At 49.0% G+C, this 25,254-nt stretch overlaps 1 protein-coding gene across 2 annotated transcripts in view; it reads right to left on the bottom strand.

The window, feature by feature from the left end:
- The window catches only part of PKLR (pyruvate kinase L/R), a 36,949-nt gene extending 19,404 nt beyond the window's left edge, over positions 1-17,545 (bottom strand). Inside the window, exons 1-6 of one of the 2 annotated variants that reach the window (XM_060255223.1) lie at positions 17,498-17,545; positions 11,368-11,526; positions 7,903-7,994; positions 6,749-6,880; positions 3,966-4,152; positions 1,599-1,869 (exon numbers count right to left, since the gene is read on the bottom strand). In XM_060255223.1, the coding sequence (XP_060111206.1) occupies positions 1,599-1,869; positions 3,966-4,152; positions 6,749-6,880; positions 7,903-7,994; positions 11,368-11,521 (836 nt within the window). In that variant the 5' untranslated portion in view covers positions 11,522-11,526; positions 17,498-17,545. Of the gene's footprint in view, positions 1-1,598; positions 1,870-3,965; positions 4,153-6,748; positions 6,881-7,902; positions 7,995-11,367; positions 11,530-17,497 lie in introns of both variants that reach the window. The other variant, XM_060255216.1, reaches the window with a different exon arrangement.
- Between the last annotated feature and the right edge of the window lie 7,709 nt (positions 17,546-25,254).

The following is a 25,254-nucleotide window of genomic DNA, read 5'->3' as shown; positions in this document are numbered from 1 at the left end:
GCATTACTTTGCACTTGGCCACATTGAACCGCATCTGCCACGTTGACGCCCACTCACCCAGCCTCAACAGATCCCTTTGGAGTTCCTCACGATCCTCTCTGGTTCTCACCACCCTGAACAATTTAGTGTCATCCGCAAACTTGGCCACTTCACTGCTTACTCCCAACTCCAAATCATTTATGAACAAGTTAAAGAGCATGAGACCCAGTACAGAGCCCTGCGGCACCCCACTGCTTACCGTCCTCCACAGCGAAGACTGCCCATTTATACTCACTCTCTGCTTCCTATTACTCAGCCAGTTTTTGATCCACAAGAGCAGCAGCTTTCCAAGGTCTCAGGTGGAGGTCTTTCACATCCCTTCCTGCCTGGTCCTTTACAACTGGAGATGCTGGGGATTGAACCTGGGACCTTCTGCATACCAAGCAGCAGGGCTCTTTTTGTAGCAGGAACTCTTTTGCATCTTAAGCCACACACCCCTGATGTAGCCAATCCTACTGGAGCTTACAGTAGGCCCTGTACTAAGAGCCTTGTAAGCCCTTGGAGGATTGGCTACATCAGGGAGGTGTGGCCTTATATGCAACGGAGTTCCGGCTACAAGAAAAGCCTTGCCAAGTAGATGTTCTACCACTCAGTCATGGCTCCTACTAAGATGGGCAGTAGCTCTCCAGAGTCTCAGGCTAAAGTCTTTCCCATCACCTACTGCCTGGCCTTATAACTGGAGATGCTGGGGATTGAACTTGGGACCTTCTGCATACCAAGCAGATGTTCTACCACTCAGTCATGGCTTCTACTCAGATGGGCAGTAGCTCTCCAGGGTCTCAGGCTTAAGTCTTTCCAATCACCTACTGCCTAGAACTTATAACTGGAGATGCCGGGGATTGAACCTGGGACCTTCTGCATGCCAAGCAGATGCTCTACCACTGGGCCATGGCCCCTCCCACATTGGTTGTTGTGAGGGTAGAAGGAGGGTCGAGACCAATGTTCCCTCTAAGCTGCAGAGCCTTGTGAGCAAAAATCCTACTTTGTGAGCTGCTGGCATTAAAGTTGTGAGCTACTGCATCAATTAGTATGCTCTGGGGCCATCCTTCCCGAGCTAAGACAAAAACGTGTGAGCTGGAGGCTAAAAATCTGTGAGCTAGCTCACACTCACTCAGCTTAGAGGGAACTCCAGGTGGACCCCTATTTATGCCATCCTGGCCTTCTTTTCAGGTAAGTAGAATGTAAATAGATACTGAAATAGCTCCCAGAATAAGGAAAGGGGAACTGTGTGACACTTGCCCCCTCCCAGAGAGCCAGTTTGGAGTAGTGGTGAAGTGTGCAGACTCTTATCTGGGAGAACCGGGTTTGATTCCTCACTCCTCTACATGCAGCTGCTGGAGTGGCCTTGGGTCAGCCATAGCTATCACAGAGGTTGTCTCTCAGCCCCACCTACCTCACAGGGTGTTTGTTGTGGGGGAGGAAGAAAAAGGAGATTGTGAGCCGCTCTAAGACTCTGAGTGGAGGGTGGAATATAAATCCAGTGTCGTCTTCTTTTTCCCCACCACCCCAGATCCCTGGGTAAAAGAGAAGGGCAAGGAAAGACAGAAGGGGACAGTTACTTTTTGACCCCCTCGTGGTTTTCGATTTTGCTGATGACCTTGATGCTGCGGCCACGCTCCCCGAGCACCTGTCGGACCGCAGCCACGTCGCTGGCCTTGCGGATGAAGGAGGCAAAGACGATGTCGACGCCATGCTTCAGGCCGAACTGGAGGTCCTGGATGTCCCGCTCAGACACTGCCGGCAGGTCCACTTTGGCTCCTGGCAGGTTGACCCCTTTGCGACTGCAGAGAATCCCCCCGTTCTCCACTTCTACCAGGCAGCCATTGGGGCCTAGCGTTTTGGGGAGGAAAAAAGGAAGAAAGAGACGTCAGTGTAAAAGACTGGCAGGATGGATGCTGTACAAGGCCTGGGACAGGCTGAGAAAGTGCCAGCAGAGTGACACTTTTCCAAAGGCAGAGGTGAAAGGTTGAATACATGAAACCACATACTGGAATTCACTGCCACAGGAGGTGGTGGCAGCTACAAGCATAGACAGCTTCAAGAAGGCATTGGATCAATATATGGAGCAGAGGGCCATCAGTGGTTATTAGCCACAAAGTATAGATGGAACTCTCTGTCTGGGGCAGTGATGCTCTTTATTCTTGGTGCTTGTGGGGCAACAGTGGGAGGGCTTCTAGTGTCCTGGCCCCACTGGTGGACCTCCTGATGGCACCTGTTGTTGTTTTTCCACTGTGTGACAGTGTTGGACTGGATGGGCCACTGACCTAATCCAACATGGCTTCTCTTATGAATCAGACCTTTGGTAAGTCAACATTAGTATTGTCTACTCAGACTGGCAATGGCTCTCCAGGGTCTCAGGCAGAAGTCTCATATCTGCTACTACCTGGTCATTTTTAACTGGAGACACTGAGGACTGAAACTGGAACCTCCACTGTGTGACTGAAAGCAAACTGCAGCAGCCATTTTGTAGCTGGTTCCTGTGGCACCTATTTTTGGCAGCCATTTTGTGCCTCCACCTCTCATGCTGTGTCAGAATTCCAAAGGTGCACGCAGGCTCAAAAAGTTTGCGGACTCCAAGCCCACTAGATGAGACGATAAGGATACCACAGAAGTCCTGCGGCATGTAGATATTCCAAAATAAGCTTTCATTAATCTTCCATTTTTTGGTACTCTTTTAAGGTGCCACTGGAATAAATTTTGCATGCCAGAGGACTCTTGATTTATTCTACTGATACAAACCAAATTATTTCAAATTATTGTCACAGTTGAGGTAGACCAGGGTGGCCAAACTGTGGCTTGGGAGCCACATATGGCTCTTCCACACATATTGTGTGGCCCCAACATCCCTTCGGCCAGCTTGGAGAAGGCATTTCTCCCTTTAAATCACTTCTTCAAGCCAAGCCAGCCAGTGGCTTGGAGAATGTATTTAAAGTTAAGGTTGTTTTCTTTCCACATCTCCTCCTTGCCCCATCTTTCTTCCTTCCTTCCTTCCTTCCTTCCTTCCTTCCTTCCTTCCTTCCTTCCTTCCTTCCTTCCTTCCTTCCTTCCTTCCTTCCTTCCTTCCTTCCTTCCTTCCTTCCTTCCTTCCTTCCTTCCATCTTGCAGCTCTCAAACATCTGACGTTTAGCAAGTTTGACCACCCCGAGCTAGACATTGCTTTGTGGGGGGTATTAAATGGAGGGTGCTGACCAAGGTACTGAAGTTTCAAGTGATGGTAGACTTGACCAGCAGAAAGAATTGGTTTGTGGAAGGATTAGGAAACAAGGAAATCTTTGGTACATATATCAGCCCCATCAAGTCACAACCAACTTATGGAAACCTCAGCAAGGGGCTTTCCAGGTAAGTAAGAAACAGAGGTGGCTTCCCATTGCCTTCCTCTGCAGAGTCCTCCTTGGTGGGCTGCCATCCAAGTAGCAACCCTGATTAGAGTGGCCAAACTTGCTTAACATAAGAGTCACATAGAATAAATGCCAGATGTTTGAGAGCCATAAGTCAGATGTTTGAGGGAAGGAAGGAAGGAAGGAAGGAAGGAAGGAAGGAAGGAAGGAAGGAAGGAAGGAAGGAAGGAAGGAAGGAAGGGAGGGAGGGAGGGAGGGAGGGAGGGAGGGAGGGAAAGAGGGAGGAAGGAAAATAGATGGGTGGAAGGAGAGGTGGAAAGAAAGCAACTTTAACTTTAAATGCATTCTCCAAGCCACCAGCTGACTTGGCATGGCAATGTGATTTAAAGAGAGAAATGCCTTCTCCAAGCCAGCTGATGGGGCGGTGGGGGCTTTAAGAGCCACACAAGATGTGTGAAACAGTCACATGTGACTCCCGAGCCACAGTTTGGCCACTCCTGGACTATACCATGCCACCTTCCCCCACAAGCACTTGGTAGTGGATGGCAAAAGGGGACTCTGTCCCAGGGACAGGGAAAAGATACCTACGTATTTCCTTGATCAGTAAAGAAATGAGCCCGTCGTCAATGAAGATCCGTCTGCCGACCTTGACAACCTTTGGCAGGTTGGCATAATCTACCCAGATGTTGTGCTGGTCACAGCGTTCTCGGAGTGCTGGGTCTGTGGTTACGATCATCTGGGATCCCTTTATCAGCTCCACTTCCTTGTTCTCTCCCTGTAGATGCAACTTCAGAACATGAGCAGCCTCTTTCATAACAACAGGAATAATGATACTACTGCTAATAAAAGGAAATATTATTTTACACAGACAGTGATTAAAAATGTGGAATTTGCTGTCAGAGGAGGTAGTGATGGCCACCGGAATAAGCAGCTTTAAAAGGGGATTAGATAGATTCATGGAGAAGAAGTCTATCAATGGCAACAAGCCATTGTGACTGAGGGGAACCTCTGCATTCAGGGACATTAAGCCTCTGAATCCCAGAGCCAGGTTGCAACATCAGGGGAAGGCCTCAGCCTCTCGACTCTGTTGTTGGCCGTTCAGATGCACTGGTTGAGACCACTGTGTGAGACATGTTGTTGGACTAGATGGACCACTGGTCTGATTCAGCAGGGCTCTTCTGATGTTAGTATCATTGTTTGCAGCTTTTAATACTTTATGTTCTGTTCTGTTCTGAATAACACCTTGCATTTTAGATCAGTGAAGTTCTCCAGGCTGCCCTTCTTCTTCTTCTTCTTCTTCTTCTTCTTCTTCTTCTTCTTCTTCTTCTTCTTCTTCTTCTTCTTCTTCTTCTTCTTCTTCTTCTTCTTCTTCTTCTTCTTCTTCTTCTTCTCCTCCTCCTCCTCCTCCTCCTCCTCCTCCTTCTCCAGTTTGGTGTAGAGGCAGTTTGGTGTAGTGGTTAAGAGTGGTGGACTCTAATCTGGGAGAACCGGGTTTGATTCCCCACTCCTCCACTTGCACCTGCTGGAATGGCCTCGGGTCAGCCAAAGCTCTGGCAGAGGTTGTCCTTGAAAGGGTAGCTGCTGTGAGAGCTCTCTCAGCCCCACCCACCTCACAGGGTGTCTGTTGTGGGGGAGGAAGGGAAAAGAGATTGTAGGCCATTCTGAGACTCTGTCCTTGAAAGGGCAGCTGCTGTGAGAGCCCTCTCAGCCCCGCCCACCTCACAGGGTGTCTGTTGTGGGGGAGGAAGGGAAAGGAGATTGTGAGCCACTCTGAGACTCTTCGGAGTGGAGGGCGGGATATAAATCCAATATCTCCTCCTCCTCCTCCTTCTTCTCCTTCTCCTTATTTTATTTATTTATTTGCGTTATATTTATATCCCGCTCATTCTGTACAGACTCAAGGCAACTAACAGCATAAAATAGACAGTAACAAAAACAATATTAAAACAATAAAACAATCAGATAAATGACAATGATGCTACTTCAGGAGGATCGTGTAATATTTTCTTTCTCACGCGCACAGATCCTGGGCAGTTAGGAATAAAAGCGCTATGGATCCAGATGTGGTGGCAGCCCTCTCCCATTAGATGTTATATGCCATCCTTCGTCTTCTTCTTCGTCTTCTTCTTCGTCTTCTTCTTTGTCTTCTTCGTCTTCTTCTTCTTCATCTTCTTCTTCGTCTTCTTCTTCGTCTTCTTCTTCGTCTTCGTCTTCTTTGTCTTCTTGCCTTCTTCGTCTTCTTCTTCTTCGTCTTCTTCTTCGTCTTCTTCTATCAATTAACAGGATTTTTAACCCAACCTTTCCGCCCCCCATAGGGCCACCAAGGCGGCTAACAAATTAAAACATAAAAATCAAAATCTCACCTTAAAAGCCATTAAAAAGCTGACCCACAAATACACTAAAACAATTTAAAACCAGAGTTTAAAACAAGTACAAATGATATCAGTTGTTAAAAGACTGGGCAGAAAGGAGGGATGCCTGAGAAAACACCAGGCAAGTCCTCACTTGCTAATGGAAGATGCCCTTGTCCATCATTAGCCTCCTTCCTTAGTAAAATCATACAACAACTATGGGAAACCACTTGACCTGATGCGTTTTGACCTGAAATGGTCTTCTTCAGAGGTCAAACAAAAACACCCACAAACAGGCTCAGATTATAAAATGCAATAAAGCAATGCTGGGCCAAAAAGAAAGTAATTTAATAAAGTGACAAAGGCTAAGAGATGGACGGTGGCTCAGTGGTAGAGCATCTGCTTGGAAAGCAGAAGGTCTCAGGTTCAATCCCCGGCATCTCCAAAAAAGGGTCCAGGCAAATAGGTGTGAAAAACCTCAGCTGGGGACCCTGGAGAGCCGCTGCCAGTCTGAGAAGACAATACTGACTTTGATGGACCGAGGGTCTGATTCAGTAGAAGGCAGCTTCATATGTTCATATAAGAGATGTGGTTGAAGCAACGGTGATGATACTTCCCCCCCCCCGGAAATCAGGGGGTGGAGCCCCCACAGGCCCCCCTGTGGCTACAGGCCTGGAAGCCATAGCTTTCATTTTGCAAGACCTGAGTCAAGTTGTTAACAACAGGACATTTTGGAGGACATTGATCTACTGGGTCACTGTAAGTCAGAAGCAACTCGATGGCACTTAACACACATGTTCCCATAACTGTAAACTAGCTTGCAAATGTAAAACAAAATCCTCTCCTTTGTGTGATGTCATACTTGGGAAAGAAACTGGTCTTTCATTTAAGTAAATACTAGGTTTCAGTTTTTATGAAATTTGCATTTCCCCCCCCAGAAACGTATTGTTACCATTGTTTCAGAATTTCCAGAGATTTTGCACCCCTTATGCCCAACACAATGGCTTCCCCCAGGCTTACCCCTCTGATCAGTCCGGTACGGATTTCTGGCCCTTTGGTATCCAGCGCGATAGCCACAGGTCGGTAGAAGACAGGGTTGGAGGCAAATCCTTCAGTAGCAGCCCGAATATTCTCAATGGAACCTGCATGGTACTGAAACCAGGCCTTGAATTCAGCAGGAGCTCACAGGAGCGCAGTTCCTGAACCTTTCTGAGGGTTCCCTCTCCCCCTCCCCACCTACCTTGTCCATTGAATAGTAGGTGCAGCTGCATAACAATCCCTGGATTAGGAGAGCGGGCGGGCAGCCAGCCACCAGGGCCTTTGCCACACCCCCAGCAGCCCTCATTAACCCCTGGAGAAACCCATGCCACCCTTTCTCCACTTATGTGATTTTGTGTGGCGGGTGGCTTGCTGGCCTTTTGACTGTGGGGTGGGGGAGGCGGCCAACGAGAGCCCCAAGTAAGCGAGGACTGTTTGGGCTGGCTGGAACTCTAGCCAGACCAAGCAGGCCTCACTTGCCCAGGGCTCTCCTTTCTTGCGTTGCATTCATGTGCTAACTAGTTATGCTAATGAGCTCCACCACCTATTTTTCTACAAAATGATCCCTGACTGAAAAAGACACCTTTTGAAAATTGCAGATTTATATGCCGCCCTTCTCTCTGAATCAGAGACTCAAAGCAGCTTACAATTTCCTATATCTTCTCTCTCCACAACAAACACCCTGTGAGGTGGGTGGGGCTGAGTGGGCTCTCACAGCAGCTGCCCTTTCAAGGACAGAGTCTCAGAGCAGCAGACAATCTCCTATATCTTCTCTCCCCACAACAAACACCCTGTGAGGTGGGTGGGGCTGGAGAGGGCTCTCACAGCAGCTGCCCTTTCAAGGACAACTCCTGCCAGATCTATGGCTGACCCAAGGCCATTCCAGCAGCTGCAAGTGGAGGAGTGGGGAATCAAACCCGGTTCTCCCGGATAAGAGCCCGCGCACTTAACCTCTACACCAAATCGGCTCTCATTTGGAAGATGGAGCAGGGCTTTCCAGATGAGAAATCCTCTAGGATCCCTGCCCAAGATTCAGTGGGGAGCTAGGGTTGCCACCTTTGGGTAGGGAAATCCCTGGAGATGTGGAGAGGGGAGGGACTTCAGCTCTGGAAATTCCCGGAGATGCCTCTTTGTACCTCATGTGAGCCATGCGAGAAATTCAGCCTTGCAATGTTCATCCCGGCCTTGATCATCTCACGCAGCATCTCCACCGAACGGGAAGCAGGACCTGCAGTGGGGGTGGTGGCAGAGCTGGTGAGTGGTTTGCACAGTGCTTTGGGGGTAGCCTGACATCCACCCTGGGGCTAGGCTTGCCAGTCCCCAGGTCCCAGCGGGGGTTCTCCCGCTTTCCCAGGCTCCTTCCTGCCCCCAGTCAGCTGGCCGGTGGGGGGAAGCTCTGCCCCCACAGCTATCATGCGCCTTTCCCCTTCAGAACGCTCGGAGAAAGCTTGCCAAGGCTTCCTTTTGGGATGGTGTGTCTGTGTCTTTAAGGCTGAACGGGGGCAGGGTGAGCAGGCAGAACAACGTGGCTGCTCCCAGGAGCTGTGAAAGCAGCCCAGACCCTCCGTTGGTTGTACAAGCTTTTCAGAGGTCGTTTGCATAGGAAAGGGTAAACTTGAACCTTTGGTTCCCCTGGGTTATTGGAAGTTCAGCAAATCATGAGTAAATTGCCCCAATGAGACCACACCAGTGTGGGATTGCAAACGGTTTTATTTTTGCTTCTGTGTGTGTGTGTGTGTGTGAGAGAGAGAGAGAGAGAGAGAGAGAGAGAGATGATTTGCAGCTGCTTGGGTGAGGAAATGAAGACTGCATTCAGGGAAACTGCACTGCTGTGTCTTTATTTATTTATTTTAGGGAAAGTCTCCTGGCTCCATCCCAAAAGTTTCCCAGCCCCACCCCCAAAGTCCCCAGATATTATCTGAGTTAGATTTGGCAACCCTACCTGGGGCTCAAAACCAGTGCTTTTTTCTGAGCAGGAACACACAGGAACGCAGTTCTGGCTGACTTGGTGTCAGGGGGTGCGACCTAATATGCAAATAAGTTCCTGCTGGGCTTTTTCTATGAAAAAAGCCCTGCTCAGAACCAAATCCTTATATAACCTTTGCTCCTCCTGGGACTGTTAGGTAGGTAGGTTTACAAAATGATGCATGGGATAGAGAAGGTAAAGAAAGAAGTCCTCTTCTCCCTTTCTCACCATACAAGAACTTGTGGGTACTCCATGAAATTAATGAGGAGTAGGCTTAGAACCGGTCAAAGGAAGTACCTCCTCACCCAAAGAGTCATCAACGTGTGGAAATCACTCTTCTGCAGGAATTGGTGGCAGCTACAAGCATAGACAGCTTCAAGAGGGGGTTGGATGAATATCTGGAGCAGAGGTCCATCAGTGGCTATTAGCCACAAGTTATAGATGGAACTCTTTCTGGGTTTTGGCCACTGCGTGACCCAGAGTGCTGGACTGGATGAACTATTGGCTACAACAGGGTGTGTGTGGCCTAATATGCAAAGGAGCTCCTGCTAGAATCCCACCCCTGCTCCCATCCTAATTCTAACCAGAGCCAATGCTGCTTAGCGTGTGAGATCTGACGAGATCGAGCTAGCCTGGCCTATCGAGGTCAAGGCATTTAGCACGGTGCTTTCTTCTCCAGGGAATTGTATTTTATTGCATTATTTTAGGGTCTTTGGATCCACATAATGCGTTTTATCTAATTGTGAAAGATGCCTCGGAGAGCTTTCTCTCAAAAGGCAGGACATAAATAGGTTCATCGAGAGGTCCGCGAAACCACACACGTGACCAAGCCCACCCCAGATGCCCAGAGCCGTTTATCTGACGTTGCCTCCCTGACACACAAACAACTGAAATTCTGAATCCAAGGAAACCAAATTCCACATCAAGAAAAAGCCCAGCCCCCCAGGATAAATACATCAGGCTGCATCTTCTCCCCCCACCCCGCCCAACTTATTTTGCACAATTCATTCCACAATTTTACTACTCAGCGTAATTTATTCTGATGTGGTCTGTCAGGGCAAGGAGATTTAGAAACCTCGTTCCGCCAAAATTCAGAGACTTCAGCAAGCTTTGCCTTCTTGCCGTCAAGCAGCGATTTGCGCCCATGAGGTCTAGAAACTCGGCAGCCTTTTGGTTTCCAAGATGTTGACCAGGATTGCCCATTGCAAGTGAGTCTTTGTAGCCGTAAGGACTAGAAGCTTTGTTTTTAAAGAGAAAGCGGGTATTCTCAGCTTTCTTGCCCTGAGTGTTTCCTGCAGGCTTTTGAATCAAAACAGAGATAGAGTTCTCTCCCTAGCAGGGCAGGGTTGCTTATAGTAGTAGTAGTAGCAGCAGCAGCAGCAGCAGCAGCAGCAGCAGCAGAAGAAGAAGAAGAAGAAGAAGAAGAAGAAGAAGAAGAAGAAGAAGAAGAAGAAGAAGAAGAAGAAGAAGACCACCGTAGATTTATACCCTGCCCTTCTCTCTGAATCAGAGTCTCCGAGCGGCTCGCAATCTCCTTTACCTTCCTCCTTCACAACAAACACCCTGTGAGGTAGGTGGGGCTGAGAGAACTCTCAGGATAGCATTCCGTGCTTCTCCTCAGAATACCCTCCAGGTTTCAAAAAGATTGGGCCAGGGGGTCCAATTCTATGACCCTCCCCGAAGAAGGTGCCCCTATCCTTCATTATTTCCAATGGAGGGAAGGCATTTAAAAGGTGTGCGGTCCCTTTAAAGGTGATGGCCAGAACTCCCTTTGGAGTTCAATTGTGCTTGTCACAATCTTGCCCCTGGCTCCACCCCCAAAGTCTCCTGGCTCCACCCCCAAAGTCCCCAGATATTTCTTGAATTGGACCTGGCAACCCTACCTTGAATACATGTTAAGTTCACCACTTTTTTGCCATAGACCTCTTGGGAATCGTATTTACCGCACTCAGAATCACACTTCTGTGACTGGGCAAGCTCTGCTACATTCACCAAATATCCCAGTAATGTCTCCCTGCCACCTGTCTGCACACATGCTCCCAGCTGCCCAGAGTTACGAAGGAAGGACACATGAATGGGAGCACAGGGAAAGGGATGCGCAGGTGCTGCAGAGAGCTGAGCGCAGACCGTGAGAGGCAGGGGTGGAATTCTAGCAGGAGCTCCTTTGCATATTAAGCCACACCCTCCTGGTGTAGCCAATCCTTCAACAGCTTACAAGGCTCTTTTTTGTAACCTCTTGGAGGACTGGCTGCATCAGGGGTGTGTGGCCTAATAAGCAAAGGAGCTCCTACTAGAATTCCACTCCTGGTTAGAGGCCTTGAAAGCGGGAGAAGGATGCACAGACAAGTAGGGGGCATGCCGGAGGGAGGCCCCCGGCAGTAGGCAGGTGGGAGCCCCCAGATCCTAGACCTGGCCATGACAAAGGCCCCATTTCCCCACAATGCACTGCAGTGGCCCAATAAGAGGGCAGCCATTCCGCAGTACAATGAGGGGAGGACCAGTTTCCTTGCACTGTCCTCTTTAGACTAGGCAAGGGGAACTCCCCATTCCCCAAAATCCTTCTTCAGGGAGAGACAAGGGACAACATGGCTTCAGCCCCACACACACACCCCAGCCTACGTGCCCAGGGACTTACCGATGGTGCAGACGATGCTGGTGCTGCGGGCCGTGATGGGCTCAGAGTCGATGTCCAGAAGGCACAGGTGCTCCAAGAAGGTGTCGGCCATGGACGCCGGCAGCTGCTGCCTCTGGAAGAAGGCTGTGCCCAGCTCCTGGGTGAGGGAGGCCATGTCGTCTGCTGGGGAACAAAAGGAACACTGCTGGCTGAGGTAAAACTCTGCCTCGGGAAGAGGCACGGCGCCAGCACGCTGCCGATACTCGGCCCCCAGTAATCACGGCACCACCTCATGACTGAAGCGTGTGCTCCCTTCCTCAGCTGCTGGCTGTTTGCATGGCACAACCACTACCAGCCTGTGCCCTCACCGCAGGACTGGCTAGAACGCACCTGCCATCTTGCCACTCCCGTTTCCCACACTTTGGCCTCCAACTGTGTCTCTGGCTCAGACAGACTCTGTTCCCAAGGCTGGGCCTCCAGACTTCCCCTCTCCCAATCTCTCTGCTTGGTTAAAAATTTACCAGCTGGATTCTGACGCCACGCAACATCTGCCCAGCGCTGCAAAAGTGCTTTCGCTGCAAAAGGCCATGTCTGCTGAAGGGAGATTTTAGCCCGCCAAAATTGCTGATCTCTAAGGTTTTGATGGACCTGCATCACACGGCTGATTACTTCCCTGAGCAAGAACTTTCTGTTTTCTTTTAAAACAGGGGTGTCAAACATGCGGCCCAGGGGCCAGATCAGGCCCCCGGAGGGTTCCTATAAGGCCTGCGAGCAAATCTGCTTTCTTCTCCCTCTTTTGTTTCCTTCTGCGTCACAGCTTGCTTTGCCAGGCTTGCTCCATCACACAGAGTTGCAGAGGAAAGCCTCCATTTTGTCCCATTGGCTGAAGCTCCTCCCTTGGGGAGGAAGGGAAGCTTGTTTTGCCAGGCTCTCTCATTCGCACAGCAGAGCTACTGAGCCAAGCCTCTTTTCCTTCTATTGGCTGAGGTTTTGCCCCCTCCTCATCCCCTGTGGGGGGGGGGGTGGGAGGGAAAGAGCCAGAGCTTCCTTTGCCCAGTTCCCTTGATCACACGGAAAAGATACAAAATCTTAAATTGTGTTTGTCTGTGTCCTTTATAAAGTTTATATCTCTACTACCTGGCATTACATTTTATGACACACAGTCTCATTTATGTCAGATCTGGCCCTCGAAACAAATGAGTTCAACACGCCTGTTTAAAAAAAATTATTTTCAATATTATTGCGATTGCTGTTATTAAGGGGTAGAGTTTAGTTTGGTGTTGTGGTTAAGAGGGGCAGACTCTAATCTGGGATTTCCTGCTCCTCCTCCACATGCAGCTGCTGGACTGAACTCCGAGCTGTTCTCTCAAGAGCAGTTCTCTCAGAGCTCTCTGAGCCCCACCTACCTTACGGGGTGTCTGTTGTGGGGAGGGGAAGGGAAAGGAGGTTGTGAGATGCTCTGAGACTCTAACTGAAGGGTGGGGTATAAGCCCAGTCTCTTTTTTTTCTAGTAGAGGAGCCAGGTTCAACACTGCTATGGAACTCACTGGGAGATCTAGAGTCAATCACTCTTTCTGTCAGCCTAACCTCCCTCACAGAGGTGTTGTGGGATGAAGTGGTAGAAAACTGATCCCACCCTGAAGTGCTTTAGAGGAGGAGGAAGAGATTTATACCCTGTCTTTCAGTTTCTGAAGGAGTCTCAGAGTGGCTTACAATCTTCTTGGTTGTAAACCAGTTTGGTGTAGTGGTTAACTGTGCGGACTCTTATCTGGGAGAACCGGGTATGATTCCTCCCTACTTCACTTACTGCTGCTGGAATGGCCTTGGGTCAGCCATAGCTCTGGCAGGAGTTGTCCTTGAAAGGGCAGCTGCTGTGAGAGCCCTCTCAGCCCCACCCACCTCACAGGGTGTCTGTTGTGGGGGGAGAAGATAAAGGAGATTGTGAGCCGCTCTGATTCAGAGAGAAGGGCAGGGTATAAATCTACAGTCTTCTTCTCCTTCCTTTCCCTTCCCCTCCCCACAACAGACACCATGTGAAGTAGGTGTGACTGAGAGAGCTCTCCAAGAACTGCTGTTGAGCTGAGAGACTTATGACTGACCCAAGGTCACTCCAGCAGCTGCAGGTGAAGGAGTGGGGAATCAAACCCGGTTCTCTCAAATAAGAGTCTGCTCACTTAACCACTACACCAAACTGGTACCTCCACGGTCATCTAATCCAACCCCCTGCACAATGCAAGAGATTCACAAATACTCCTCCTCACACACACCCATCCCTAGTGACCCCTGTTCCATGCCCAGAAGATGGCAAAAACTCTCCAGGATCCCTGGCCAAACTGGCCTGGAGAAAAATTGCTGACTGACCCCAAAGTGTTGATCAGCATTTCCCTGGGCTTGCAAGAAAGGGTCAGGAGAACGAAGCACCTTCTTCAGGCAACTCTCCCACAATTGGCGACACTGTCTGCAGGTGCTGGATGGCAACATCAGGGGAAGCCTCAGCCTTTATGTCCTGTTTGCTGACTCTCCAGATGAACTGGCTGGTTGCTTTGTGAGACGGGATGCTGGACTAGAGATGGACCACTGGTCTGATCCAGCAGGGCTCTTCTTACGATGGCAGCCAGGGCTTTTTTTGTAGCAGGAACTCCTTTGCATATTAGGCCACACACCCCTGATGTAGCCAATCCCCCAAGAGCGTAAGGTAAAGGTAGTCCCCTGTGCAAACACCAGTCGTTTCTGACTCTGGGGTGACGTTGCATCATGACATTTTCACGGCAGACTTTTTACCGGGTGGTTTGCCATTGCCTTCCCCAGTCCTCTACACTTTCCCCCCAGCAAGCTGGGGACTCAATTTACCCACCTCGGAAGGATGGAAGATTGAGTCGACCTGGAGCCGGCTACTTGAACCCAGCTTCCACCGGGATCAAACTCCAGTCGTGAGCAGAGAGCTCAGACTGCAGTACTGCAGCTTTACCACTCTGTGCCACGGGGCTGCTCATAACATAACATAAACTAATGTCATGACTTTGGAATGTGGTTCCTGCCTGGTTCGTTGGAGCCATGAGGCCTGAGCTTGGGGACTCAGGAGCTTGCAGGGCTCTTCGCACAGGGCCTACTGTAAGCCCCAGGTGGATTGGCTACATCACGGGGGCGTGGCCTAATAGGCAAAGGAGGTCCTGCTAGAATTCCTTACAGGGCTCTAAGTACAGGGCCTACTGGAAGCTCCAGGAGGATTGGCTACATCAGGGGAGTGTGGCCTAATAGGCAAAGGAGGTCCTGCTAGAATTCCTTACAGGGCTCTTCGCACAGGGCCTACTGTAAGCCCCAGGTGGATTGGCTACATCAGGGGGGCGTGGCCTAATAGGCAAAGGAGCTCCTGCTGCAAAAAAAGCCCTGATGGCAACCATCATTTTTAGAAGAGGCAGGCTACCTTCTTTCCCAGACCTAAGACAGAATGCATAAACTGGTGCCTGCAGTGTTATATCGGTCCTTGGGCTTTGTCCAAGAAGAGGTACTTTCCTTTTATCCCTTGTAGAATGGAAAGCCTTTTCTAAGATTTCTGCTACCATCACACACGCACACGCACAATATCTAAAAATAACAGAAGGGTGCTTTTTGATATGGAATTATTTTGACATCTGCCAATGATGAAGCGATTAACTCAAAAACTCGCAAAATCTCATATGGTTCTTATTATAACACCCTCTCTCCACATGGCAATTGACCAAATAAAATAAGCAGATAAATCCGAGCAGATCTGCACCCTAAAGAATAGAGAGAGAGAGAGAGAGAGAGAGAGAGAGATGATAGATAGAGAGAGAGAGAGAGAGAGAGAGAGAGAGAGAGAAATGATAGAGAGAGAGACAGATGACTGATAGAGAGAGAGAGATGATGGTGATGATAGAGAGAGAGAGACAGAGAGCTAGACAGAGAGAGAGATGATAGATAGATAGATAGATAGATAGATAGATAGATAGATAGATAGATAGATAGATAGATAGATAGATAGATAGATAGATAGATGATAGAGAGAGAGAGAGAGAGACAGATGACTGATAGAGAGAGAGAGAGAGAGATCAGTTTTATTGCATAGGGCCAAAATAATAACGATAATAATAACAAAACAACAACAATAATAAGCTGTCAAATCACAACTAGACCACGGGGTTTCCAAGGGAAGAGACATTCCAAGGTGGCTTGCCGGTGCCTGCTTCTGCATAGCAACCCTGGACTGCCTCGGTGGTCTCCCATCCAATTATTCCCCAGGGCTGACCCTCCTCAGCACTTCTGAGATCTGACGTGATCCAGCTAGCCTGGGTCAACCAGATCGGGGCCGAGACAAACAGCAGTGGTGGCCGTTCCCTGCTAGGGATGCCAGCTTTCAGGTGGGACTTGGGGATCCCCCGGGAATGACAGCTCATCTCCAGAGTACAGATATCAGTTCCCATGGAGTAGATGGATGCTCTGGTGGGTGGGCTCTATGGCATCGTGCCCCACTGAGGTCCTCCCCAGGCTCCATCCCTAAATCTCCAGGAGCTTTCCAACTTGGGTGAGACAACCCTACCCCCGAACCCGCTGATGATGGCCAGGGGGGAACTGGCAACGCTGTGGTCTGCACAGAGACCATGGACTTCCTGGGTAGTCTCCCATCCAAGTGCTAATCAGGGCTGCCCCTGTTTAGCTTCCAGGCTCCAACAAGACCAGGCTGGCCTGAGGAGGAGGAGGAGAAGGAGATGATGATGATATTGGATTTATATCCCGTCCTATACTCTGAATCTCAGAGTCTCAGAGCCGCTCACAATCTCCTTTCCCTTCCTCCCCCACAACAGACACCCTGTGAGGTGGGTGGGGCTGAGAGAGCTCTCCCAGAAGCTGCCCTTTCAAAGACAACCTCTGCCAGAGCTATGGCTGACCCGAGGCCATTCCAGCAGGTGCAGGTGGAGGAGTGGGGAATCAAACCCGGTTTTCTCAGCATCCACACACTTAACCACTATACCAAACTGAGCTATGAAGCTTCTGCTAAAGAGCTTATAAATCTCTAGTTTGACAGGAGGATGAAAGGGAGAGGTCGGGGGGGGGGCAAGGGCTGACATCCTACAGTCTGGCTGGAAAATTGACCTATACTGGTACCATGAACAGCAAATCCAGGCAGTTTTTTCTCTCCAGACTTTTAGGATTAGTTGCTGTGAATCGTCCAATCACACTGGAAGAGGCAACTAGAGGCCATCTAGTCCCACCCCCTGCTCAGTGTAGAATCAGCCTAGAGCAGGGGTGGCCGAACTGTGGCTCGGGAGCCACGTGTGGCTCTTTCGCACATATTGTGTGGCTCTCGAAGCCCCCACTGCCCTGTTGGCTGGCAGCTTGGAGAATCCATTTAAAGTTTAAAGTTGCTTTCTTTCCACCTCTCTCTCCCACATTTATTTTCCTTCCCTCCCTCCTCTTGCAGCTCTCAAACATCTGGTGTTCGTGTCTTGCAGCTCTCAGACATCTGACATTTATTTTATGTGACTCTCATGTTAAGCAAGTTTGGCCACCCCGGATTAGAGCATCCCTTACAAGGATTTGTCCAGCCACTGCTTAAAAACTGTCAGAGAGAAGGAGCTCACCACCTCTCTCAGGAGCTGATTGCACTGTTGAACAACTCTGACTGTAAAAAAACTCCAGCCGGTATCTTTCCACGCATAATTTAAACCTATGAGTCCTGCCCTTTGCCGCTAACAGGAACAGCTTCCTGCCCTTCTCTCAGTGACAGCCCTTCAGATACTTCCAGAGAGCCATCATGTCCCCCCCCCCCTTCCACCTCCTCTTCTCCAGACTGAAGATTCCCAAGTCCCTCAGCTTTTCCATGCAGGGCTTGGTCGCCAGGCCTCTGATCCTCCTCCTCGCTCTCCTCTGGACTCCTCAATTCTGTCCACATCCTTCCTCCTCTGTCTTTAGTACTTTCTTGATTCTAAGGCAGATCTGTTCTGCCTAAGGCAAAAGTCCCAAGAGCAGGCCAGGGCTGCTGGTCTCTTCTCCCGTTGCTGTCAGTGAGAGACGGCAGGCAGCCACTGTCTCCTCCTGCTGCCCCCCCCCCACCCCTGCCAGAAAACACCCTCTTTTGCCACAGTGCCCCAGACCCAGAATGTGGGGGGGGGGGAGGGCCACATCCACCCACCTTCTTGCAGCTGGGCTTCCTTCTTTGCTTTCTGTGGCCTAGGAAACAGGAAACAAGGGGGAGAGGCGGCTGCGTAGATGGGCCTTGGGCCAGCCCCTTCGAAGTGGAATCTTCCAGTTCAGCCACAAGTCAGCCCTCACAGCCACACCCTTTCTTTCTGTTTGCTTGTTCCTCAGACAGGCTTCACATTCCCAAATTCTCAGGGCCTCCGGCAGCGGCTAAACCCGTTTCTCTAATTCCAGAAAGCATGGACTCCCGTCCTTCTCTTTTTTACCTCAAGGGATTTCTGGTTTTTCATCCTTCGCCCTGTTTTGTCAGAGATTTACACTTGGTGTTTTCCCTGCTGGGAAGCCAAAGTGGCCGGATTATGACATTCAATTTTACAACAACCTTGTGAGGTGGGCTTGTCGTTTGTTGTTTTGCTCTCAAGTCGCAGCAGACTTCATGACAGCCCCATAGTAGGCCTTCAAGGCAAGAGATGTTCAGAGGTGGTTTGCCATTGCCTGCTTCTGTACAGTGACCCTGGACTTCCTTGGAGGTCTCTCGTCCAAGAGTCTCAGAGTGGCTCACAATCTCCTTTACCTTCTCCACCCCCCCCACAACAGACACCCTGTGAGGTAGGTGGGGCTGAGAGAGCTCTCCCAGCAGCTGCCCTTTCAAGGACAACTCCTGAGATAGCGATGGCTGACCCAAGGCCATTCCAGCGGCTGCAGGTGGAGGAGTGGGGAATCAAACCCGGGTCTCCCAGATAAGAATTCGCGCACTTCACCACTACACCAAACTGGCTTAAATGACTGAGATAATACCTAGGCTTTAAGGATGGTTTGAACTTAGTATTAAAATCTGTCTAACTGTAAAAGGTGTAATATTTTTTTCCTACTAAACCCCCTGCTTACATCATTTTTCTCTCCTCCATTTTACCCTCACAACAGCCCTGTGAGGTTGGTTAGGCTGAGAGAGAGTGACTGGCCCACGGTCACCCAGCAAGCATCCATGGTGGAGTGGGGATTCGAACCCAGGCCTTCCAGATACTGTTACTAAATGCTCTTAACCACTGCACCACACTGGTTCTCCATATGATTCTGCTTAGCAGAGTTAGTTGGAGAACATGTATTCAGATGAGTCCTGGTACATTTTTTTTCCTTTCCCATCATCTTCAAGTACTTGAAGAGCTGTCCTATAGAGGATGATGTGGAATTGTTTTCTGTGACCCCAGAAGGTCGGACCAGAACCAATTGGTTCAAATTAAATCAAAAGTTTCCGGCTCAACATTAGGAAGAATTTCCTGACCGTTGGAGCAGTTCCTCAGTGGAAAAGGCTTCCTTAGGAGGTGGTGGGCTCTCCTTCCTTGGAGGTTTTAAAATAGAGGCTAGATGGCCATCTGACAGCCATGCAGATCCTTGAATTTAGGGGGCAGTATTTTTGAATTTCCTGCATTGTGCAGTGGTTGGACTAGATGACCCCGGAGATCCCTTCCAACTCTAAGATTCTATTATTCTAACTGAATGGCTTTTCCACCTTGTGGCTATTACACTTTTCGCAGCATATCGGAAAATAGAAACTGTTTCTTGTACAACCTTTGGCGAAGTTTCATCAATCCAGTCGTTCAAAAAATATATTCCGGTTGAAGCTGGATATTGATATCTGTTATGCGGTGTATGTGTTGTAAAATATCTAGCCAGAAAGGCTGTATCAGTGGATTTACTTCATTTATACTCCAGTGAGGGCTTACAAAATTCTCCAGTCTTCTTTATCCCGACAACAGCCCTGTGAGGTAGGTGAAGCTCAGAGTGTGTGACCGGCCAAAGGTCACCCCGCAAGCTTCTGTGACCAAGTTGGGGATTCAAACCTGATTCTTCCAGATCATAGTCTAACACCGCTACATCACACTGGCTCTCCGCATGCTTATACCCAGCATTCAACTTTGTTGGTCTTCAAGGCGGACTCAAACTTTGCTCTGCTGCTCTTATCTTCATTGTTGGCTAGAGCATCCAGTGGACGCTCTAGCCAACAATGACGCTCTAGCCAACAATGAAGATTAGAGCAGCAGAGCAAAGTTTGAGTCCAGCGGTGCCTTGAAGACCAACAAAGTTGAATGCTGGGTATAAGCATGCGGAGAGCCAGTGTGATGTAGCGGTGTTAGACTATGATCTGGAAGAATCAGGTTCGAATCCTCAACTTGGCCACAGAAGCTTGCGGGGTGACCTTTGGCCGGTCACACACTCTGAGCTTCACCTACCTCACAGGGCTGTTGTCGGGATAAAGAAGACCGGAGAATTTTGTAAGCCCTCACTGGGGTATAAATGAAATAAATAAATATATATGAGAAAAGGTGGAGAATCCAGGATCTTTGAGGCATGCTTATTTCTTGCTAAGGGGCTTAACTCGAGGACTCTTCTAGAACCTCTATTTCTCGTCATCCTGGGGAAGAGAGGGTTAAAAGGCCCCTTGACAGAATCTCACTTCCTGGGGCTGAGGGTGGGGATAAAAAGATTAAATGGTCTCTCCAAACAAGAAAGCGTTTGCAAACTCATCCACAAGGGGTCACTGTGGCACAGTGGCTTTATAGCCTTACAATGAGAATGCTGAAACCATGAAGAACCTATTTCCTTTAATGGGGGATGTCATGCAACTAAAGCACCTCAGTTGATGAATTAAAACTGTGTGTGAGAAAAACAATAGCTGTGATGGGGCTTTTTTTTTTCAGCAGGGATGCACAAGAACACAGTTCCGGCTGGCTTGGCATCAGGGGTGTGTGGCCTAATATGCAAATGAGTTCCTGCTGGGCTTTTTCTACAAAAAAAGCCCTGGAAGTGATGAAGAAGAAGAAGAAGAAGAAGAAGAAGAAGAAGAAGAAGAAGAAGAAGAAGAAGAAGAAGAAGAAGAAGAAGAAGAAGAAGAAGAAGAAGAAGAAGATGATGATGATGATGATGATGATGATGATGATGATGATGATGATATTGGATTTATATCCCACCCTCCACTCCGAAGAGTCTCAGAGCAGCTCACAATCTCCTTTACCTTCCTCCCCCACAACAGACACCCTGTGAGGTAGAAGAAGATATTGGATTTATATCCCGCCCTCCACTCCGAAGAGTCTCAGAGTGGCTCACAATCTCCTTTATCTCCCTCCCCCACAACAGACACCCTGTGAGGTGGGTAGGGCTGAGAGGGCTCTCACAGCAGCTGCCCTTTCAAGGACAACCTCTGCCAGAGCTATGGCTGACCTAAGGCCATGCTAGCAGGTGCAAGTGGAGGAGTGGGGAATCAAACCCGGTTCTCCCAGATAAGAGTCTGCACACTTAACCGCTACACCAAACTGATGAAAAGAAAGCAAATTATTATTGTGGATAAGACACAATTTCTACAAAGTAGGGTACCCCGAGCACCACAATGTTTGAAAGGGTGTGTGGTCCCCATTTATTCATTCATTTATTCATTTATTTTTCATATTTATATCCCGCCCTCCCTGCCGAAGCAGGCTCAGGGCGGCTAACAACATCATATGTCAACAATAAAACAAAAACAATCACAAGTCCATTAAAGTTAAAACAGGTTACAATTTAAAATGATTAGTGCTGTTTCAAAACAACAGTTTGGTGCTAACAACGCGCCATTCTTCAGTGATGTTTGGCATCTACACATTTCGGTTGAAGGCCATTCGAAATAGTGTTGTTTTGAAGGCCTTGCGGAACTGGGCAATGTCCCGCAAGGCTCTAACATCGTCTGGGAGTTGGTTCCACCAGTGGAGGGCCGCAATAGAGAAGGCTATTTCTCTAGTAGCCTTCAATTTCGCCTCCCTCGGCCCGGGGATTACTAATAGGTTGTGCGATCCGGATCTTAGTACCCTCTGGGGAAAATATGGGGAGAGACGGTCCCTAAGGTAGGCAGGCCCTTGACCATGTAGGGCTTTAAAGGTGATAACCAGAACCTTGTAGCGAATCCGGAACACTATCGGCAGCCAGTATAGTTTCCGCAGCCCCGGCTGAATATGGTCCCGGCTAGGGAGACCCAATAACAGTCTGGCCGCTGCATTATGCACCAGCTGCAGTTTCCGAATTCGAGACATGGGCAGCCCCATGTAGAGGGTATTACAGTAGTCTAGTCTCGAGGTGACCGTTGCATGAATCACTGTTGCTAAATTGCCGTGCTCTAGGAAGGGGACCAACTGTCGTGCCCGCCTAAGGTGGAAAAAGGTGGATCTCGCAGTGGCTGCTATCTGGGCCTCCATGGCCAATGTGTGCTCCAGTAGCACCCCCAGGCTCTTGACTTTGGGCGCAGGTATTAGTGGCGTCTGATCAAAAACTGGTAGAGGGATTTCCCTTCCCAGACCACTGCAGCTCAGACAAAGGACTTCTGTCTTCATTGGATTCAGCTTCAGACGACTCAGCCCGAGCCACCCCGCCACAGCTTGTAACGCCAGGGCCAGATTTTCTGCGGCAGAGGCAGGCCGGCCATCCATCAGCAGATAGAGCTGGGTGTCATCAGCGTACTGATGGCAACCCAGTCCAAATCTCCGGACAATCTGGGCAAGGGGGCGCATATAGATATTAAACAACATTGGGGAAAGCACCGCCCCCTGAGGCACCCCACAATTGAGCGGGTGCCTCTGGGATGATCGTCCCCCAATCGCCACCCTTTGTTCCTGACCACAGAGGAAAGAGGAAAGCCATTGCAAGGCCAATCCCTGAATCCCCACGTCGGTGAGGCGATGGACCAGCAGCTGGTGGTTGACCATGTCAAACGCAGCTGACAGGTCCAACAACAGGACTGCTGACCCATCTCGATCCAGTTGTCGCTGGAGATCATCCACTAAGGCGACCAGCACTGTCTCCGTCCCATGGCCCAGGCGAAAGCCGGACTGTTGTGGGTCTAGAACGGAAGCGTCCTTCAGAAAACTCTGCAACAGCAACGCTACTGCCCTCTCGATGATTTTACCCAAAAAGGGTAAATTTGATACCGGCCGATAATGCGCCAATTCGGCCGGATCTAGAGTTGGTTTTTTTCAAGAGGGGATGGACTATCGCCTCTTTAAGAGGTTCTGGAAAAAGCCCATCCCAGAGGGACCTATTTACAATATCCTGTATAGGATACTGAAGCTCCATCCGGCAAGCTTTAATCAGCCAGGATGGGCAGGGGTCCAAATGGCATGTTGTGGGGCGTGCAGTTGCGAGGATGCTAGTCGTACTGAAACGTTGTTGCATAACCACCAAGATACACAGTTTCCATTGCTTTAGGTAAACCAGATTTGGACTGACAATCCTAATTGTGTGACGCGATTTATTGTTCTGAGCAAAGCCATCTGCCGCTTGAACAGTTCTTTTATTTTTTAAAACATTTGTGACGTTGGCTCACTGATGCGGCTCAAATTGTGGACAAAACAGTATCAAAGGTATAAAGTCGATTCATCTAACGTTTATTTGTTTTGTTTTGTTCTCTTGTCGATTTCATGTTCCCAATCAAAAGTGTCCTTCCCCTTCAACAGTCCCTTGGTCATAGGACTTTTTTTGTAGCAGGAACTCCTTTGCATATTAGGACACACCCCAGATATAGCCAATCCTCCTGGAGCTTACAATAGGCCCTGCAAGTTCAGGTATAAAGAGATAAATATCAAGAGCAAGCTTTCCTCTTTCCTCTCTTTGCAGCCTTCCTCTCCTGTGTGAGAGAAACCCACAAATTCAGCAAAACTGGCTCAGAGTCCGCTACCGCAAACATTTCTGTCAGAAGTGTCCAAAAGCTTCAGTCCCCTCAGGTTCCGGCCCTTGCTTACTGTGGCTGACGCACTTTAGCTCTTTCAGCCTCTAAAATGCACTAAATATGCTGTTAGAAGAAGAAAACAGAATGGGCATCTCCATCCCTCATCACTGCAAAGAGCTTTAAAAAGAAGTGGCTCGGTTTCTGTCAGGGCACTTCTCTATTGGTTACCTAAATTGCCCTTGAAGGAAAATCCAAAGTGCCTTTTTGGGGGGAGGGGGAGAGGAGAGGTTCTCTTCAGACAAAACATCTGAGGCATTTTGAAATGACGAGTATTGCTTTTTTCTATTGTTTTATTTACTTGTCTAAAACGCTTCACAATTAGGGCACTTAAAACACATCGATATTTGGCACGATTTGAATTTACTACAACGCAATATTCCGTACAAACTAATTTCATGTGACTATACGAAACGTCTAACGAGGTTTCATCTTCTTGAATCCAAAGGTTTTAGACTTCCTCTGCCCCTGCTCTTTAATCAGGTTCTGCACCGATGCTGTGTTACTTACTCTGCCAACAGAGAGTTCAGTGGGAGATTTTCAGGTACCACCTGGAGGTTGGCAACGGTACTCTTCCAATACTCCAGACCACCAGTTAAGATTTTTTTCTCTAGCCCTGTCCCGGGGGGGGGGGCACAGTGGAAGGGCTTCTAACCCCACTGGTGGACCTCTTGATGGCACTTGGTTGTTGCTTTTTTTGTCACTGTGTGACACAAAGTTTTGGACTGGATGAGCCATTGGCCTGATCCAACATGGCTTCTCTTATGTTCTTATGTTCTCTCCTCTGGGAAAGGACAGAGCAGCGCAACTGAGATGCAACTCACTTCCTTCTTCCACGAGAATGGAAGACGGAAGTGAGTTTTGAGAATGATGCACAGCCATCCACTGCCACCATCAACCACAATTCCTAACACAAAGCTCTACCCTGCTTTCTTCCCTCTGACAATCAGAGAGGATCCACTGAGGAAAGACTCGGGAGCAAATCTAATTTCAACACAAGAATAAAAGCCAGAATCCTGAACCTGGGCCTGGGAGATTTCCAGTATTAAACTTGGTATGGTGCAGCAGATAAGCGTGAACACTCTAATCTAGAAGAGCCCAGTTTGATTTCCTACTCAGAGTGCACCAAAAATCCAGCGGTAGGACTTAGGAGGAAGATCAGGTATGACTTGAGGCCTACAAAAAGTACTTGACCAAGAGCATCGCTGAAAGAACCAGTGCTCAGAAATAGCACTACTCCCAAGCATGGATGTGGTCGGACACTTCAAGGGAAGGTTCTAGAACGACACCGCTTCCGTGTGGGCGTTGTGGTGCGAAACTGTCACCGAGAAAGGTCACGGAGACATTTATGCAAAGGAAGCCACCAAGCAGACACCTTGAAGACCACCCATTAACAGTTGGAACTTTGGGCAGTTGAGACTTCTAAGCTACAGAAGGCGATTGGTCACTTCGCTTGCTTCGGCACCCTTCTGATTCCTTCCTGGTAGGTCCTGGTTGGCTGTTCTTTTCCAGATCTTCTGCATTTCTGTTCTTCCGGTCAGGCACATGCTTCCATGGGAATCACCCTACCAATAGGGAGGGTGAGGCAGATAACCGTAAAGTTTTCCATTCGGTTTCAGATTGGACCTAAGATCAGAAAGAGGGTCATCTCTCCAGCAGTGGCAAATGACTGACAGTCGGTCATTTCCAGAGGAGTCAGTCATTCAGGGCCTTAAATTGTTAGCTATTGATTAGTGGAACAGGCTTCCTCAGGAGGTGGTGGGCTCTCCTTCCATGGAGGTTTTTAAACAGAGGCTAGATGGCCATCTGACAGCAATGCGGATCCTGTTAATTTAGGGGGAGGTATTTGTGAGTTTCCTGCATTGGGCAGGGGGTTGGACTAGATGACCGTGGATGACACTTCCAACTCTATTATTCTAGTATTCTATTATTAGACCATCAGTATTCTTCATTTTCACCTTCCGTCAACTATTAACAACATAGTTATTTAGAAAGGCCTTTAC

The sequence above is a fragment of the Heteronotia binoei genome, chromosome 1 (genome assembly GCF_032191835.1).
Source record: "Heteronotia binoei isolate CCM8104 ecotype False Entrance Well chromosome 1, APGP_CSIRO_Hbin_v1, whole genome shotgun sequence".
Taxonomy (NCBI): Eukaryota; Metazoa; Chordata; class Lepidosauria; order Squamata; family Gekkonidae; genus Heteronotia; species Heteronotia binoei.
The sequence above is the reverse complement of the archived record's forward strand: the minus strand, read 5'-3'. Positions and strand labels throughout refer to the sequence as shown.